At 40.6% G+C, this 16,271-nt stretch overlaps 2 protein-coding genes across 3 annotated transcripts; one reads left to right on the top strand and one right to left on the bottom strand.

The window, feature by feature from the left end:
- Positions 1-5,832: 5,832 nt before the first annotated feature.
- On the top strand, positions 5,833-9,678 carry LOC120058891 (nuclear envelope integral membrane protein 1-like). Its single transcript, XM_039007636.1, has 9 exons — positions 5,833-5,934; positions 6,661-6,782; positions 7,099-7,318; positions 7,414-7,486; positions 7,581-7,674; positions 7,870-7,984; positions 8,133-8,358; positions 8,469-8,645; positions 8,925-9,678. The coding sequence occupies exons 1-9, from the start codon at positions 5,841-5,843 to the stop codon at positions 9,103-9,105; spliced, it is 1,302 nt and encodes a 433-aa protein (XP_038863564.1). The 5' UTR covers positions 5,833-5,840; the 3' UTR covers positions 9,106-9,678.
- A 3,790-nt stretch (positions 9,679-13,468) lies between these two features.
- Positions 13,469-16,018, bottom strand: LOC120059250 (ORM1-like protein 2). Of its 2 annotated transcripts, none has more exons than XM_039008151.1 (4): positions 15,955-16,018; positions 14,742-14,915; positions 14,412-14,563; positions 13,469-14,255 (listed from the first exon to the last, which is right to left on the bottom strand). In XM_039008151.1, the coding sequence occupies exons 2-4, from the start codon at positions 14,913-14,915 to the stop codon at positions 14,120-14,122; spliced, it is 462 nt and encodes a 153-aa protein (XP_038864079.1). In that variant the 5' UTR covers positions 15,955-16,018; the 3' UTR covers positions 13,469-14,119. The 2 variants fall into 2 exon arrangements, with proteins under 2 accessions (XP_038864079.1, XP_038864080.1); XM_039008152.1 differs by lacking the exon at positions 15,955-16,018 and adding an exon at positions 15,935-15,954.
- Between the last annotated feature and the right edge of the window lie 253 nt (positions 16,019-16,271).

The raw sequence follows: 16,271 nt of genomic DNA, 5'->3' as shown, positions 1-16,271 counted from the left end.
ATCTTTACCAAGGATCCCCTTCAGTGCTCGGTTATCTCCACCAAGTCTGTCCCCAAACAATTTGATTTGCTGGTTTTAAATATTAAACTTTCAAATAGCTCTTTGACTGTTGCTGGGTGCTATCGTCCTCCATCAGCACCAGCCTGTACCCTACCTGCCCTAAGCTCTCCTGGCCCCTTACACTAAGTCTGAATTTGTCCTGCTAGGTGACCTAAACTGGGACATGCTTAAACCACCTGACCAAGTCCTAAAGCAATGGGACTTCCTATAGCTCAGGCAGTAGGAAGCTCTCTCATCCATTTATATGCAGATGATAGTCTTATACTCAGCTGGCCCCTCCCCAGATTTTGTGTTAAATGCTTTACAACAAAGCTTTCTTGGTGTCCAACAAGCTACCCTTGACCTTGTTCTGAACACCTCCAAAACAAAGTTCATGTGGTTTGGTAAGAAGAATGCCCCTCTCCCCACAGGTGTGATTACTACCTCTGAGGGTTTAGAGATTAAGGTAGTCACCTCATACAAATACTTGGGAGTATGGCTAGATGGTACACTGTCCTTCTCTCAGCACATATCAAAGCTACAGGCTAAAGTTAAATCTAGACTTGGTTTCCTCTATCGTAATCGCTCCTCTTTCACCCCAGCTGCCAAACTAACCCTGATTCAGATGACCATCCTACCCATGCTAGATTACAGAGACATAATTTATAGATCGGCAGGTAAGGGAGCTCTCGAGCGACGAGATGTTCTTTACCATTCGGTCATCAGATTTGCCACCAATGCTCCTTATAGGACACATCACTGCACTCTATACTCCTCTGTAAACTGGTCATCTCTGTATACCTATCGCAAGACCCACTGTTGATGCTTATTTATAAAACCCTCTTAGGCCTCACTCCCCCCTATCTGAGATATCTACTGCAGCCCTCATCCTCCACATGCAACACCCGGTCTGCCAGTCACATTCTGTTAAAGGTCCCCAAAGCACACACATCCCTGGGTCGCTCGTCTTTTCAGTTCGCTGCAGCTAGCGACTGGAACGAGCTGCAACAAACACTCAAACTGGACAGTTTTATCTCAATCTCTTCATTCAAAGACTCAATCATGGAAACTCTTACTGACAGTTGTGGCTGCTTTGCGTGATGTATTGTTGTCTCTACCTTCTTTCCCTTTGAGCTGTTGTCTGTGCCCAATAATGTTTGTACCATGTTTTGTGCTGCTACCATGTTGTGCTGCTACCATGTTGTTGTCATGTTGTGTTGCTACCATGCTGTGTTGTCATGTGTTACTGCCTTGCTATGTTGTTGTCTTAGGTCTCTCTTTATGTAATGTTGTGTTGTCTCGTCGTGATGTGATGTGTGTTTTGACCTATATTTTTTTATATATATATATATTTTTTAATGCCAGCCCCCGTCCCCGCAGGAGGCCTTTTACCTTTTGGTAGGCCGTCATTGTAAAAAATAATTTGTTCTTAACTGACTTGCCTTGTTAAATAAAGGTTAAATAAAATAAAATATAGTCCATGTTCACTATACAGATTCTATTTTGAAAAGACAAAAGAGCAACAAGACCAAATTCTGATAAGGGCTACAGACAATGCTTTTCCCTGTGACATAGTGGATGACATCAGAGGAGGTGACTAAAGTCACTGGGTGAGTTTGTTTTGCATGGCCTGGTGCCCTGTTTGGGAAGAGTTTGTAAATTTTAGACCATTCCATTGGTCCTTACAGGCCCAGTGCAGTCAAAAACGTGATTTCCCTGTGTTTGATATATATTTTCACACTATGAGGTTGGAATAATGCTGTAAAATTGTGAAAATTGTGATAATGCCCTTTTAGTGTAAGAGCTGTTTAAAAAGACTGCCTGAAATTTCAGCCTGTTTTGGTGGGAGGGAGTTTTGGCCTTCCATGGTGACATCACCATGCAGTGAATTAGGGTGTGATCGTAAACTCACTCTGGAGTGCCTGAGTGCGCGCTGAGTGCACTCTGGCTGTTGTAAATTCAGAGCATTGTCAGATTGTCAGTCCCTAAATTCAGAACGTTTCGCTCTAGGATCATTCGCACTGGCTGATCTGAGCATTCTGACCTCACAACGGCAGTCAAGCACCCAAGCTAACTGGATAAAGTTGGCTAGCATACTAGCTACTTCCAGACACAAATGAGAGAACAACTCACTCTGACGTTTTTACTCGCCCTAGCAGAGCCGGTTAGGCTGTTTTCGTGTTATCTAGAGCTTGGTGACTGTAACTGTGCTGCAGCCAACAATTTAAACTTTTTTGCCTACGTTGACTGACACCGGTCATATTCAACTGGTGTTGCGCATTCTTAAATTCCTCAGTTATTCTGCGCTCTGGCACACTCAGACGAGAGTGCTCTGAAATCGAGTAGATAGCCAGAGTGAATTTACAAACACACTCTTAGTTAATAGACCAATAAGAAAGAGTGTTCCAAACCACTCTGCCAATAACAGCTCATTTTCAGTTTCCCCCTCCCAACTCAGACCACGCCCAAACAGTTCTAGCAAAATTCTTGCTTGAAAGACTGCTCTTTGCTAAGAAGCTATTTTTGTTTATTTTTGACCATTTTAGTTAAAAACAATCACAGTAATGTACTTAAAGCGGCAATCAGCAGTAGAAACAATAACAAAGCAGCCCCCCCCACCCCTCCTTTGGTAAAAAACTGAGGTATGGGGCTGGAGAAATGCAATCACTTCCAAATTCATAGACGGAGCTATGGATGCAAGGATTGACTATCCATGATATCAAAATTATAGTTTTATCCATGTTTTGAGGTGTTTGTTTACATTTTTTTTTAAATAAACAGTTGAACTAAGCTCATGAGACATTGATAAGCAATATTCTTCAAGAATCAGTGTACATATACTAAATGTATAAATCCTAAAAGGGAATACCTAGTTAGTTGCACAACTGCATTCAGTCTTCCGCATTTGACCAAACCCCTCTGAATCAGAGAGGTGCGGGGCGCTGCCTTAATCAACATCATCCGTGCCCAGGGAAGCAGTTAACCGCTAGCCTAAAGACATCTTTTTGTAGGCACTATCTCCGCCATGGTTCGTTGGACAAAGCCTATGGAGAAATTAATGACGTTTTTGTAGGGTTTTTGGATCAACGCCAAAAATAAGGTCTGCAGTAACAGGTTTAGGAGATCTTATACGTTTTGTTCTATGAGATAATTGCCGTCAGCTAAAGTACATTTTTGTGAATTTTTAAGCATTTATGTAATTTTGAAAAAGCACATAAAGGCTTCATCATTCATAAAGTTCATGTTAACTGACTGATATTATCTAATAGAACAAAACAGAAGAGATCTCCTAAGCCTGGTTTGGACTTATTTTCGGCGTTCATCCCAAAACCCTATTCTTTCCCCATTAATTTTCCCTATAGGGATGGTTGAATGAACCAGAGGTAACTCATTTTCAGGTTTTAGGACGAACAAGCTCTAGCGAGCTCTATGGTCTTTCATTGACGACCACTTAGGCCTACATTAAAGGACTAATCCGTGGTAGTCAGCAACTGGTCAGCACAGTTGCAGAAAATAAAGTGCCTGTGAATAAAGGCCTTTATGTTATGTGATGTGATAATTTACAACATCAAACGGAGATGTGGTAAACTCAGCAAAAAAAAGAAACGCCCCTTTTTCAGGACCCTGTCTTTCAAAGATAATTTGTAAAAATCCAAATAACTTCACAGATCTTCACTGTAAAGGGTTTAAACACTGTTTCCCATGCTTGTTCAATTAACCATAAACAATTAATGAACGTGCACCTGTGGAACGGTCGTTAAGACACTAACAGCTTACAGACGGTAGGCAATTAAGGTCACAGTGATGAAAACTTAGGACACTAAAGAGGCCTTTCTACTGACTTTGAAAAACACCAAAAGAAATATGCGCAGGGTCCCTGCTCATCTACGTGAACATGCCTTAGGCATGCTGCAAGGAGGCATGAGGGCTGCAAATGTGGCCAGGGCAATAAATTGCAATGTCCGTACTTTGAGACCCCTAAGACAGAGCTACAGGGAGACAGGACGGACAGCTGATCGTCCTCGTAGTGGCAGACCATGTGTAAAAACACCTGCACAGGATTGGTACATTCAAACATCACACCTGTGGGACAGGTACAGGATGGCAACAACAACTGCCCGAGTTACACCAGGAATGCACAATCCCTCCATCAGTGCTCAGACTGTCCGCAATAGGCTGAGAGAGGCTGGACTGAGGGCTTGTAGGCCTGTTGTAAGGCAGGTCCTCACCAGACATCACCGGCAACAACTTCGCCTATGGGCATAAACCCACCGTCGCTAGACCAGACAGGACCTGCAAAAAGTGCTCTTCACTGACGAGTCACGGTTTTCTCTCACCAGGGGTGATGGTCGGATTCACGTTTATTGTCGAAGGAATGAGCGTTACACCAAGGCCTGTACTCTGGAGCGGGATCGATTTGGAGGTGGAGGGTCCGTCATGGTCTGGGGCTGTGTGTCACAGCATCATCGGACTGAGCTTGTTGTCATTGCAGGCAATCTCCACGCTATGCGTTACAGGGAATACATCCTCCTCCCTCATGTTGGACCCTTCCTGCAGGCTCATCCTGACATGAACCTCCAGCATGACAATGCCACCAGCCATACTGCTCGTTCTGTGCGTGATTTCCTGCAAGACAGGAATGTCAGTGTTCTGTCATGGCCAGCGAAGAGCCCGGATCTCAATCCCATTGAGCACGTCTGGGACCTGTTGGATCGGAGGGTGAGGGCTAGGACCATTCCCCCCAGAAATGTCCGGGAACTTGCAGGTGCCTTGGTGGAAGAGTGGGGTAACATCTCACAGCAAGAACTGACAACTCTGGTGCAGTCCATGAGCAGTACTTAATGCAGCTGGTGGCCACACCAGATACTGACTGTTACTTTTGATTTGATCCCCCTTTGTTCAGGAACACATTATTCCATTTTTGTTAGTCACATGTCTGTGGAACTTGTTCAGTTTATGTCTCAGTTGTTGAATCTTGTTATGTTCATACAAATATTTACACAGGTTAAGTTTGCTGAAAATAATTGCAGTTGACAGTGAGAGGACGTTTCTTTTTTTGCTGAGTTTTATGTGATATGGCTCAGAGGGGACTGCTTTGCCTACGGTATGCACAGAACGCCGTCTACAGTAATTCATTGGTCATTTGAAATATTTTAGTAAGACTGGATGGCTACCTACTGGAGTAGGGTATATTGCCGCGTTCAGGTGCTATTCGGAAATTAGGATATTCAGTCAAGTCCGACTTGCTAACTGGTTTATTGGGGTACGTGTATAAGTACAGCCAATTAGCAAGACACACATTTTCGACTATCCTAGTTGTGACTAAACGTAAACACAGCATATCTGCAGACAGCGTACTATATACCACGCCCACTACATGCCGCGCCCACTACGCGCTTATTAGACGCCGCATCCACTGACATTGGAAACCGGCACACACTGTCCTTTGTTTGCCTCGCCTATCGGGGACTGCTTTCCCGCAGTTATTTTAACGTTACGGCGAGGGGTTACTGTGGCAGAAAGAGAACAGGAAATATTGTCATTTCTGGATTGTGATGCATACGAGATTTCTTTAAATGATTTATTTGACACAAGACGTGTGATTTATTTATCTAAATTCTTTCAAATAAACTCATCATAATTAGAAAATATACCACATAATGTCTTATTTTCCCATATTTGTTTTTACAAATTCAAACATTCACGCCATTTTCGCATCTTCAACGTATCGGAACAGTTTACTTATGTGATTGGTTAGTTGTTGTAACAAGAACCACGTGGTTTCTATATAGTCGTCTGTCATGGCGGGATTCATGAAATGGAAAAATGGACCTCTCTCCGAAATAGTTTTTATAATTGTGCTTTTGTGTATATTAAGTACACAACAAACCTCAGGTAGAGTTGTTTCTAGCTAGGTAATTTTGTCCGGGGAATTTGATAGCCAATATGAAATGTGAGAGGCGAACTTTTCGTTTTCGATGAGGCCAGCTAGCGTAGTTATTGTTATTCTCGAGAACCCAAGGTATTAACAAGGCGTATCTGAACTGAGCTAGCAAACGTTAGCTGGCCCAGGTGAACTATCTAGTCAGCCTGCTAACGTTAGCTAGTCTGTCAGTAGCCAGGTGATTAGACATTTAACTAATTCATTTTAATTCTAAGAGATTAATTGAAAGTTGAGCTATTACCAGAAACTAGTTAGCCAGCCAGCTGGTGTCGCCCTTCACTTTCCACAACGTCAGCTTGCTTTTCTAGCTAGTCAGCTAACCTCGTTAGCCAAATAGTTCGTGGTTTATTTTCGGTGGCTCACTAACGTTACATAACCTAGTAGTAGTTACTACTTGCTAGCTGGATAACTAGCTAAGTCCAGTCCTATGAAAGCCAATGTCCAGCTTTAGTTGGCTTGCTAGCAGATATGTAAAGCATACAGAGGTTTACTGGTGAATACAGTCCGTGCTGACTTGTGATTTAATATTACTGCATTGTTGAGTAGAGTTTGCTAGCTGGTTAAGCATTTCACTCTACTGCTTATACCTGTTGTATCCTGTGCATTTGACAAATACAATTTGATTTGCTGGATAGCAAATGCACGAAGCTGACCCTAACATCTTATCATTCTCACAGGAAGTAAGATCAACATAGTCAATATCAAAGATGGCCAAGAGTCTGCCAAAACAGGGTCAAATCACTACTGCTATCTCAACCCTATTGTCCCAGGTTGGAAGGAAACATGGACAAGAATCCAGGCAAGAGAACAATTTCCTCTTCCCAGGTCTATTTGTGCTCTTGTCAAGTCCATTGCTGGAGTGACAAAAGGGTTGGCATGATGGCACAGACAGATCGGACCTCAGGCTTTGATAAAAACAGTCTCTTATTTGAAAGAGAGCCTATATGTGTGTATGTATGTGTGTGTGTATGTGTATATGTGTGTATATATATATATAATATGTGCGTGTGTATGTATTATATATATATATAATGTGTGTGTATGTATTATATATAATACAATGTGTGTGTGTATGTATTTGGGTGTAACTAATACTTGTGTTGTATTGCCGATAGGTTCGAGTATGGAGCTCAAAACAGCTGAAGGTAACTGTTGTGGAGGATGAGGAGAAGCTGCAGGAGCTAGAACACTTCAGTGTCTGGGGTCTGGTGCAGTACCTAATGCATGAGCAGACCAATGAAACCACCCTCAGCATCAGCCTGTTCAGCCCAAAGACCTGCTTCAAGATCAAACCCATCGACCCTGCAGCAATATACACTGTAAAGCCCACACGAAGTAAGTAAAGGGAAAAGTGGGGTTGCTTTGTTAGTTACATGTCTATTACCCATTCATTTTGTGTTATCTTTGCTGTCTGTGCTTCACTCCCACAGAGTTCGACATTTTCCTATTTGTGACATTCTTGGCTGGAGTGCTGCTGTTCATCTTTGCAGACTCGCTCAGCAGGTAACTAAATGGATTATGTTCAAATTTTACCCCCCCTATTTAAATGACATGGTCCAGATAATATCGGCTATGTTTTTTTGTTGCTATTTAACAGGAGTCAGGTATTCTATTACTCTGCTGGCATGAGCACAGGTATGATTGCCTCCCTCATCATCCTCATCTTCGTCATGGCACGCTTTTTGCCAAAGGTAAGAAGTCAACACTTCTATATCGAAGCCTCATAGCTAATCACACCCACTACTAACAGTTTGATTTGAACAAAGCAATAACAAGTCAGAGTACCCAGATAGTTAATGTTTTGGTGACCTTTCTGATTTCTATAATGTGCGTGAGTCATACAAATATGTTTAGATTTCACAACCCATATCTTTTTATTTTCTCAGAAAAGCCCATTTTACGTGGTGATAGTTGGTGGCTGGTCCTTCTCTGTTTACGTCATCCAGCTTGTGTTCAGGAACCTGCAGCTGATTCTGAGAGAGCACTGGCACGTGGCTTTTGGTAAATATTGATTGTATTAAACACAATCACAACAAACTCTGAGAACTACATTGCCTCTCAAACTTTTAAAATCTGTAATTAGTTCACAACCATTGCTCCATGTTTGTAATAGGAACAGTTACATGAATTGTTTGTCTGTGTCCCCTAGGCTATGCTGCAGTGGTTGGGTTTATCAGTTTTGCTGTGTGCTATCGTCATGGCCCTCTTGTGGAGGAGAGGAGTATCAATATCCTGTCCTGGACGCTGCAGTTTTTTGGCCTGCTGCTGATCTACGCTGGGATCCAGGTTCAGCAAGTGGCGTTGGCCACCATCATTGCTACATTCTGCTCTAAGAACCTGGAGTACCCTGTTTCATTGCTCCTTCTTGCGTGGAAGTAGGTGTTAGTTTGTAGTACTACTCTCAAGGTAACATGTGTACATTCCTGTATTGGTGTCAAGTGACATGTTGTCTGCTGCTGTTATAGTGTACAATCCTCTTGTGCAGTAAAGTCAAGCCAACTCTACGCTGGAAGCCAGAGCCTCGTCGGCTGCTGACTGAAGAAGAGTTCCAGAAACAGGGGGAGGAGGAGACGCAACGTGCCCTGGAGGAGCTGAGAAAGTACTGCAGCAGTCCAGACTTCAGCACCTGGAAGACAGTCTCTCGACTACAGTCCCCAAAAAGGTGACAGACCGTTGTTGCATTGAAATACTGACTAATGATGTTCATTCTGCTTTTAATGATCTGGTATCAACCCCTGGTTATCTGTGCTCTAAACAAGTCAAATGTACATTGGCTACTGCTGGATCGAAGAGCTAGCATCTGGTCTGGGGGTTATGGTTGTCTTTTTAGGTCAACTAGTCACATAACTGTGTCTTTTTCCCATTCATTGTTTTAACTAAAAATGTGTGTCAGTGTGGTACAGAAGCTTGGAATAAAGACAATGCTTTGTCTGATCCACAGGTTTGCAGATTTTGTGGAGGGCTCACCTCACCTGATATCAAATGAGGTTTCTGTGCATGCACAGGAATATGGATCCTTCTTTGAGGATGATTTCTTTGACACGGATGAGGACAATGATGAGGAGAATATGGTGAACGGCTTGAAAAGAGGAGACCTTGGGTGGAATGACAGAGACTTGTGAAGATGCATAGATGGGTGTTTTTCCCTGTAGCAGCAAGGTTGATGGAGCATAGTGCTGACTGGCCTTTAACCCTCACAGTTCTCCTCCAACCTGAAGACAGGTGTTAATGAATCACCAGGAGATAGTGGAATCTGGCCATTAGTATGCCTGTGAGAATGTATTGCATCCAAGTTGAGGCATAGATCCTACTGTAGATTGCTGATGGCAACCACCAGTTTTGTAAGTTGACACTTAAAGCCAGACCCTGAGTGGAATGTACTGAACTTAAAATGTAAATCTAATTCATGTGGAGAACTCCCTCGAGTTAGGGGCATATTTATAAAGTTTGGATTTATCCCAGTGTTTTAAATTCAGCTGAGAAACTTGACCACAGGGCTATACTACAAAGCAGGATGAATGAGGTAGCCAGCTAACTTTGATAAACAAGCAGAAATAACTGTAGATTTTCGGGTTCATTAAGAAAGCTAAGCTTGGGTACAGTATGTGTTTTGGTTATTGAGTCAATTAGACAATGCACATTTCATGCTAGTCTTTCTAAAAAATAATAAAGTTATTTCAGAATATTTTTGCGAATCAGCTTGCTAAGTCATTGGTCATGCTTTGTTGTGTTACACTCCTCAGCAAGAGCAAGTTTATGAAGACTTAAGAATGTTTGGCATTTAATTTTTTGGGAGCAATGACACAACATTATTTCGCTGTCTTTCCTCATTAGTAAACTGCCAGGGCAAATTTTTGGAGATATTTTAATGTAAAAATGTTTTCTTTGGTCTTATTGTTGATGTTAAATAACTGACTTTTTGCGTTGTCAAACGCGTTGACGTAAACAGGAAATTATTTCATAGCTGACATCTGTTGGGAATAAGTTAGTATACTGAGCAAGAATATAAGTGCAAGAACTATAACAATTTTACTGAGTTACAGTTCATATCAGGAAATAAGTCAATTGAAATAAATTCATTAGCCCCTAAGCTATGGATTTCACATGACTGGTCAGGGGTGCAGCCGTGGGTGGGCTGCTTGAGAGCCAGGCCCAGCCAATCTGTATGAGTTTTCCCCCACAAATGGGATATATTACAGACAGAAATACACCTCAGTTTCATCAGCTGTCCGGGTGGCTGGTCTCAGACAATCCTGAAGTTGAAGCTGCCGGATGTGGAGGTCTTGGGCTGGCATGGTTACACGTGGTCTGCGGTTGTGAGGCCGATTGGACATACTGCCAAAGTCTAAAACAATGTTGGAGGTGGCTAATGGTAGAGATATCAGCATTCAATTCTCTGGCAACAGCTCAGGTGGACATTCCTGCAGTCAGCATGCCGATTGTACACTCCCTCAATACATCTGTGGTGTTGTGTGACAAAACTGCCCATTTTAGTGGCCTTTTATTGTCCAAGTTCCACCTGTGTAGTGATCATGCTGTTTAATGAGCTTCTTGATAAGTCGCACCTGTCAGGTGGATGGATTCTCTTGGCAAAGGAGAAATGCTCACTAAAAGGGATGTAAACAAATTTGTGCACAAAATTTGAGAGAAATAAGCTTTTTGTGCGTATGGAAAATTTCTGGAATCTTATTTCAGCTCATGAAACATGGGACCAACACCTTACATGTTGCGTTTACATTTTTGTTCAGTGTATTTTGGTATTTGAAGAAGCATGTTTACAGCCATTGATTGAGTATATATATATATATATATATATATATATATGCTCATGTTTGTTTAAGGATACCATTTATATATGTAATGGTTAAGGATATCATTGCAAGTAGTTTAATCGTTCTTTGACGTGTGTGACACATCACAAAATGGTTGTTAGTTATTTTTAACTTGAATCTTTTTTCTTGTTTTATTTGTACTGAGATTTCTAGGTTTCATACCACAAGCATTGCCTTTATTTTATTTTTTATTTTAGACAAAATGTGTTGAAATGGATAATATTTTTATACTGTGAGATATTGTACTTTAGTATCCTGGCTGCAATTCTGTATTATGTTGTGTAATTTGTCTTGCGTATACCTATACAGATCTGGGCCAAAGCGTCTCAGAGTAGGAGTGCTGATCTAGGATCAGGACCACCCTGCCCATCTTGTTCTTTATCAACTAAAAGGTTGAAACTGTAAATAATCATGTGGATGTTAATAAATTCATGATATTGTAAAACGCCACTTAATCTTGAGACATTTACACCAGCCTGTTGCCTGTAGAAGGGGAATACAGAGTAGAAAAACCTCAAAAGATTGTGGTACTGAATGATGTAGTCTGTATGAGTTATGTTGAAACTACTCTACACAAACAACAGGGGGTGCAATATACCTTTTCTTTATCTATATACCGTGTACTTCAGTTTTCTGGTTTGATTACCTGCAGCATAGACTTATCTTTACCCACCTATTTTTATTTGAGTGGTTCTCAAGCTACTCTAGGACAGTTACATGAAATCCCCCAAGTTTTACTGATGAGTAAGAGCACAGACTTCTGAAAATAATGTCCAAACTGAATAATTTATAATTTTTTCTTCTGTTATAATTTTGGGAAAATATCTCTAGTTTTATAAGGAGTTGTGGTTTCATAGAAACCGTAGAGGAACATCCAGGAACATGTAGCTTTATTTGAAACTTCTAGGGTACTTCAGATATACTTCAGACAAAAACCTATACGCAGAAATTCTGTCAATAATGATGCAAAACTGTATCTAACAATGCTATTTATATCCATAGTCAATACTGGCTTGGTGATTTTTGCATGTAGTAGTTCAAAGGCATGCATCAAATCAATGGTTGTAAAATAAAACAACTGGAAGCAGAACCATTTTCGAGTACCTATTGCTCTATTAGCTGGTTTTAGGGTAAACTATTGGATAATCATCAGGTAATATGGTTGTAAATGGAGATATCTACATGTATCTGGTCAGTGGTGGAAAAAGTACTCAATTGTCATACTTGAGTAAAATTAAAGGTACCTTAATAGAAAATTACACAAGTAAAAGTGAGTCACCCAGTAAAAAAATACTTGAGTAAAGGTCAAAGTATCTAATTTTAAACATACTTAAGTACAGTGGGGGGAAAAGTACTCAATTGTCATACTTGAACAAAAGTAAAAAGTAAATGCAACCAGACAGCCCAAATGTTATTTTTTATTTTTTTACAGATGGGCACACCAACACTCAGACATAATTTACAAACACAGTATTTGTGTTAAGTCAGCCAGATCAGAGGAAGTAGGGATGACAATGCGTTATAATGATAGGTGGGTAAATTGGACGATATTGCTGTCCTGTCTGAACCTTCGAAATGTAATGAGTACTTTTGGGTTTCAGGGAAAATGTATGGGTGGCAAAAGTAAATATTTTCTTTAGGAATGTAGTGGAGTAAAAGTAGTCAAAATATAAATAGTAAAGATACCCCCCAAAACTACTTAAGTAGTACTTTAAAGTATTTTTACTTAAGTACTTTACACCCCTGTATATGGTATCCAGGAGGTATGGCTACTTGGTATCAGGCTGATATTCAAAGATGACTAGGGTCATCATTGGGTATCCTCTGGTATTTTGGGACAAACACCTCCGCTTTGTCTAACTCAAATTTCTACCTTGACAGCCTTCAATATTACCAGGTTTTCATTACGTAATCCTGTTAGCTACAATTCACAAGCCAGGTGGTGCAACACTTTTGATTTTCACTACCTTGGAAAAGGTGTCCCAAATGTTGTTTGCATTGCAGACAGTGGGGGCAAGTCAGGCAACCCTATATGGGATTCTACAGTCTGACAGCTGATGGAGCTATTAGATAATTTGCATGTACTTCCCAGGTAAAAAGATTGGCATGTTTGACAGCGTAGTCAAATTATTATCCAAGACACAATTTCCCCTATGCTACTTCCCCCAGAAGAGAGCAAGCACACCACCTAACCTCATCACTCCAATGAAAACATGGTCATAGCTCTGGTGGAAGGGGGGGGGGGGGGGAAATCCCTCCAGTCTATCAGCACATCATAGGAATTGGTATAGCCCTCCACACAGGCCTCATATAAAGTGTGTGGAGTTCCCCAGAATCCTCACAGCTCACAGCCATGCCTGTACAGGTAATCTGAGAATTTACATGATGGTCCGACCCCTCAGTTCCCTGCAATGTCACTTTACTCCTGTGCTGCTGTTGTTACTCACTGCTGAACACTCCCCTTAGGTTTCACACTTGGAGCATTATGGAATTAGATGAGAACAATCAATGCAACAATTTTACTTTGTCTTGGGTGTATCTATTAATTTGCTGCACTTGTGTTTGTACACAAAATGACAATGCTGTATGCCCCTGGATGTACCCCAAATTTCCATACAAAGACAAAGTATTTAGATTTACACTGACAAATCAATCCTGATATTGCAAGTTTATTATTAGACACTATAATTTATTGAGAATGCTCACATGGAAATTGATCTCCAATAAGAGTCGTCACATGGATTGATTGTTACCAAACTAAATGGAAAAAATGTATCAGCCAAGTGAAACATTTAAGGCACTGCAAAGACTACCAACATTCAATTTGTATGGCATCCAACATTATATTTATATGGATGCCACTATCCTAAACTATGTAATCACACATTCCAATGTGTGGACATATACAAGTAATCCTATAAAGACTCAGGTTTGAAGGTGATGACGTTCACAATATAGTTCTTTCTAGAAAACAACGTCAAATACATGTCATCTGACAAAAGAGAAAGTAATGGTTTGAGGATACAAGCACATTGCACACATAGATCAGGAATGTCAAATAACGAAAATAAATTAAATGAAATAAAGCAGAGGCACTCAGTAACTCTTAATCATATAGCTTGGCGTTCAGTGCATTTTGGCTCTTTGTTTTTAGTCACAGAGCGAAAATGAACTGTGCAATAAAAACAACAATGCCCTTCAAACAGCTCATGAAGTTACCAAACATGTCTTATTCACTTCCGCCTCTGGACCTTACAAGTACACATAAATAGAATATAAATCTGATATTATCCACCTGTGTTAGTCAGTACCTATTGATCCCAAATATTCGTACTCCATGGAATAGGGGCAGCTTTGGAAGGAGGACGCTGAGTAGAGAGCCTGTATTGACCAGGAAATGTGTGGCATCGTACTTGGTGTAGAAACTGGCAAGAATATACCTGAAGAATTAACAGCTAGTTTAGGGTTATTATTCAATGCTGATAACAAACAAGGATGCAATAATTCAATAGTTACTCTTCTACGTTCATTTATCATTGCAAGCCATAAGGAAAACTTAACAACAAAATCTAGTATGCACAGATTTTCAGTCTTACAGCACAATGGGTGAGATGGTGAGGAATTTGCGTGAGGATGTAAACTGAATGCCGTAGTCCATCTGTTCCCAGTGTGTGAGTAGGCGAGCTTTGCCCTGGTCCGGTGTCTCAAAAGGAGTGCCCTTTACCGTGTGCAGAAATAAGTACATCACCTGTGGTAGACAGATCACACATAAACACACCTCTATTAGATCAACGGACACACTCATTAGTCATTACAATGTCATAATACAAGCCCTCATTTTTCATGATGTAGTTGAAATAGAAATGTATTAAATGAGAACATTTGATTGGAAAAATGATAAACAAACTATAAATACTTGGGCTGACCAGATTATGGATGACATTTGTGAGGGTCCAGACAAGAGGCACCGTGAGGACAGGGATGCTCAACAGGACGATGTGCAGCACGGTGACCAACAACAGGTAGGCCAACCAGATCCCTCTGCTGTTCATCACCCGCGTGTTGGGGTTTACCTCACTATGAGCCACGCCCACATTCATCTTGAGGGAACGGGAGGATTACACATGATGGTCATTGGACATTGAAGCTTGATACAGGCTTGATACAGAAAACATTGATGCTTAATAGAGGAAAGGAATCTAAAGGAACTAGGCCTATGGCTTGTCCCTCGCCAGATAATGGTGTTAACAGAAAATCTAGAATTAAATTCTGTGAAAATGTTTCAAAACAAAAGTAGAATGAGTACATAATTTGAATATTTCACAGAGCCCCCTCAATTACTCATTTCACAGATCACAACAAGAGAAGATGAGGTAGGTCTTGTCAGATACAGAAAGTTGATGTCAAGGGGAAGTAGAAATCTAGCCACTAGGCCAGGTGAGTGACCATATTTGATTGCATCCTATTATTGTAGGTAGCTAGCTATTAACATATTGTAAATCTTTTCCAATTCCAATCCAAGTGGATTTGGGAAACTGATAATTCCGAAATTTTGCCACTGATCCCCAGAGCCATAATGCTTCCCTCACAGACTAACTACTAAGAGAAGTCTAAAACTAACATTAGCTAATATCTTGTTGTGAATATAAAGCAAGTGGGTCTAGCTTTAACTCATCTGACTGAGTAGCTCAAGCAACTTTAGGCCTGATTTGGCCACTACACTCGGGTCGTCACTAGTTACCACAGCCACAAAGTCATAAACCCAGCCTATTTCTACAACTGATCTTCTTAAAATATGATTCTTAACCTTAACCACACAGCTAACATTATGCCAAACTCTGACATTCAATTAAGACCAAAAAGCTAATTCTTGTTTTCATGGATCTTTACGATATAGGAAAGTTTAACTACTGGAAACACTACAGTCGATTAACTGGCTAAACTAGCTACTAGCTAGCTAACTAAATAACAACAGCTGTTTGCGCCGTGAAAACGTAGATGCATCTGCAAAATCTACTTAAATCTATCTACTTGCGTTAGATTCTGTCAACTAGTGTGCTAATCCATTACATTTAGCATTTTATATCAAACTTTCCTGACAATGTAGCTAGAAACTCACCTAGCTAGTTAGAAACTCACCTTATGTTGTAACCAGGAAATCCCTAAACATGTTCAACCCCGCCCCTGTTCGTTTTGGATTACCTTTAAAGGTTTCACGTCATTTATCATAAATCTTCCGTTATAATAACGTTATTATGAGTGGACAGAAAATCCAAATATGCATTAAACATATTTTTACCCAATGTTAAAAGGGAAAAGAAAATACAAAATAATTGTATTCAAATGGTGGTTGTTGATAATATTTTAAAATAAAACAATCCACCTTGTTCTCTGTTGCCCTACCAAACATTTCATAGTCCATTTAATAAAAAAATATAGGCTATTGTGTAAAAACA

This window comes from Salvelinus namaycush, chromosome 14 (assembly GCF_016432855.1).
Source record: "Salvelinus namaycush isolate Seneca chromosome 14, SaNama_1.0, whole genome shotgun sequence".
Classification (NCBI taxonomy): Eukaryota; Metazoa; Chordata; class Actinopteri; order Salmoniformes; family Salmonidae; genus Salvelinus; species Salvelinus namaycush.
Note: the sequence above shows the minus strand (reverse complement) of the source record. Positions and strands in the feature narration are given on the sequence as shown.

Excerpts from the sequence above, each read along its gene's own strand:
- LOC120058891 (XM_039007636.1), top strand. The coding sequence starts at position 5,841 with ATGGCGGGATTCATGAAATGGAAAAATGGACCTCTCTCCGAAATAGTT. Across the intron at positions 7,985-8,132 it reads GCACTGGCACGTGGCTTTTG|GCTATGCTGCAGTGGTTGGG; the intron begins GTAAATATTGAT and ends TGTGTCCCCTAG. Across the intron at positions 8,646-8,924 it reads CGACTACAGTCCCCAAAAAG|GTTTGCAGATTTTGTGGAGG; the intron begins GTGACAGACCGT and ends TCTGATCCACAG.
- LOC120059250 (XM_039008151.1), bottom strand. The coding sequence starts at position 14,915 with ATGAATGTGGGCGTGGCTCATAGTGAGGTAAACCCCAACACGCGGGTG. Across the intron at positions 14,564-14,741 it reads CAAATGTCATCCATAATCTG|GTGATGTACTTATTTCTGCA; the intron begins GTCAGCCCAAGT and ends TGTCTACCACAG. Across the intron at positions 14,256-14,411 it reads ACCATCTCACCCATTGTGCT|GTATATTCTTGCCAGTTTCT; the intron begins GTAAGACTGAAA and ends TTAATTCTTCAG.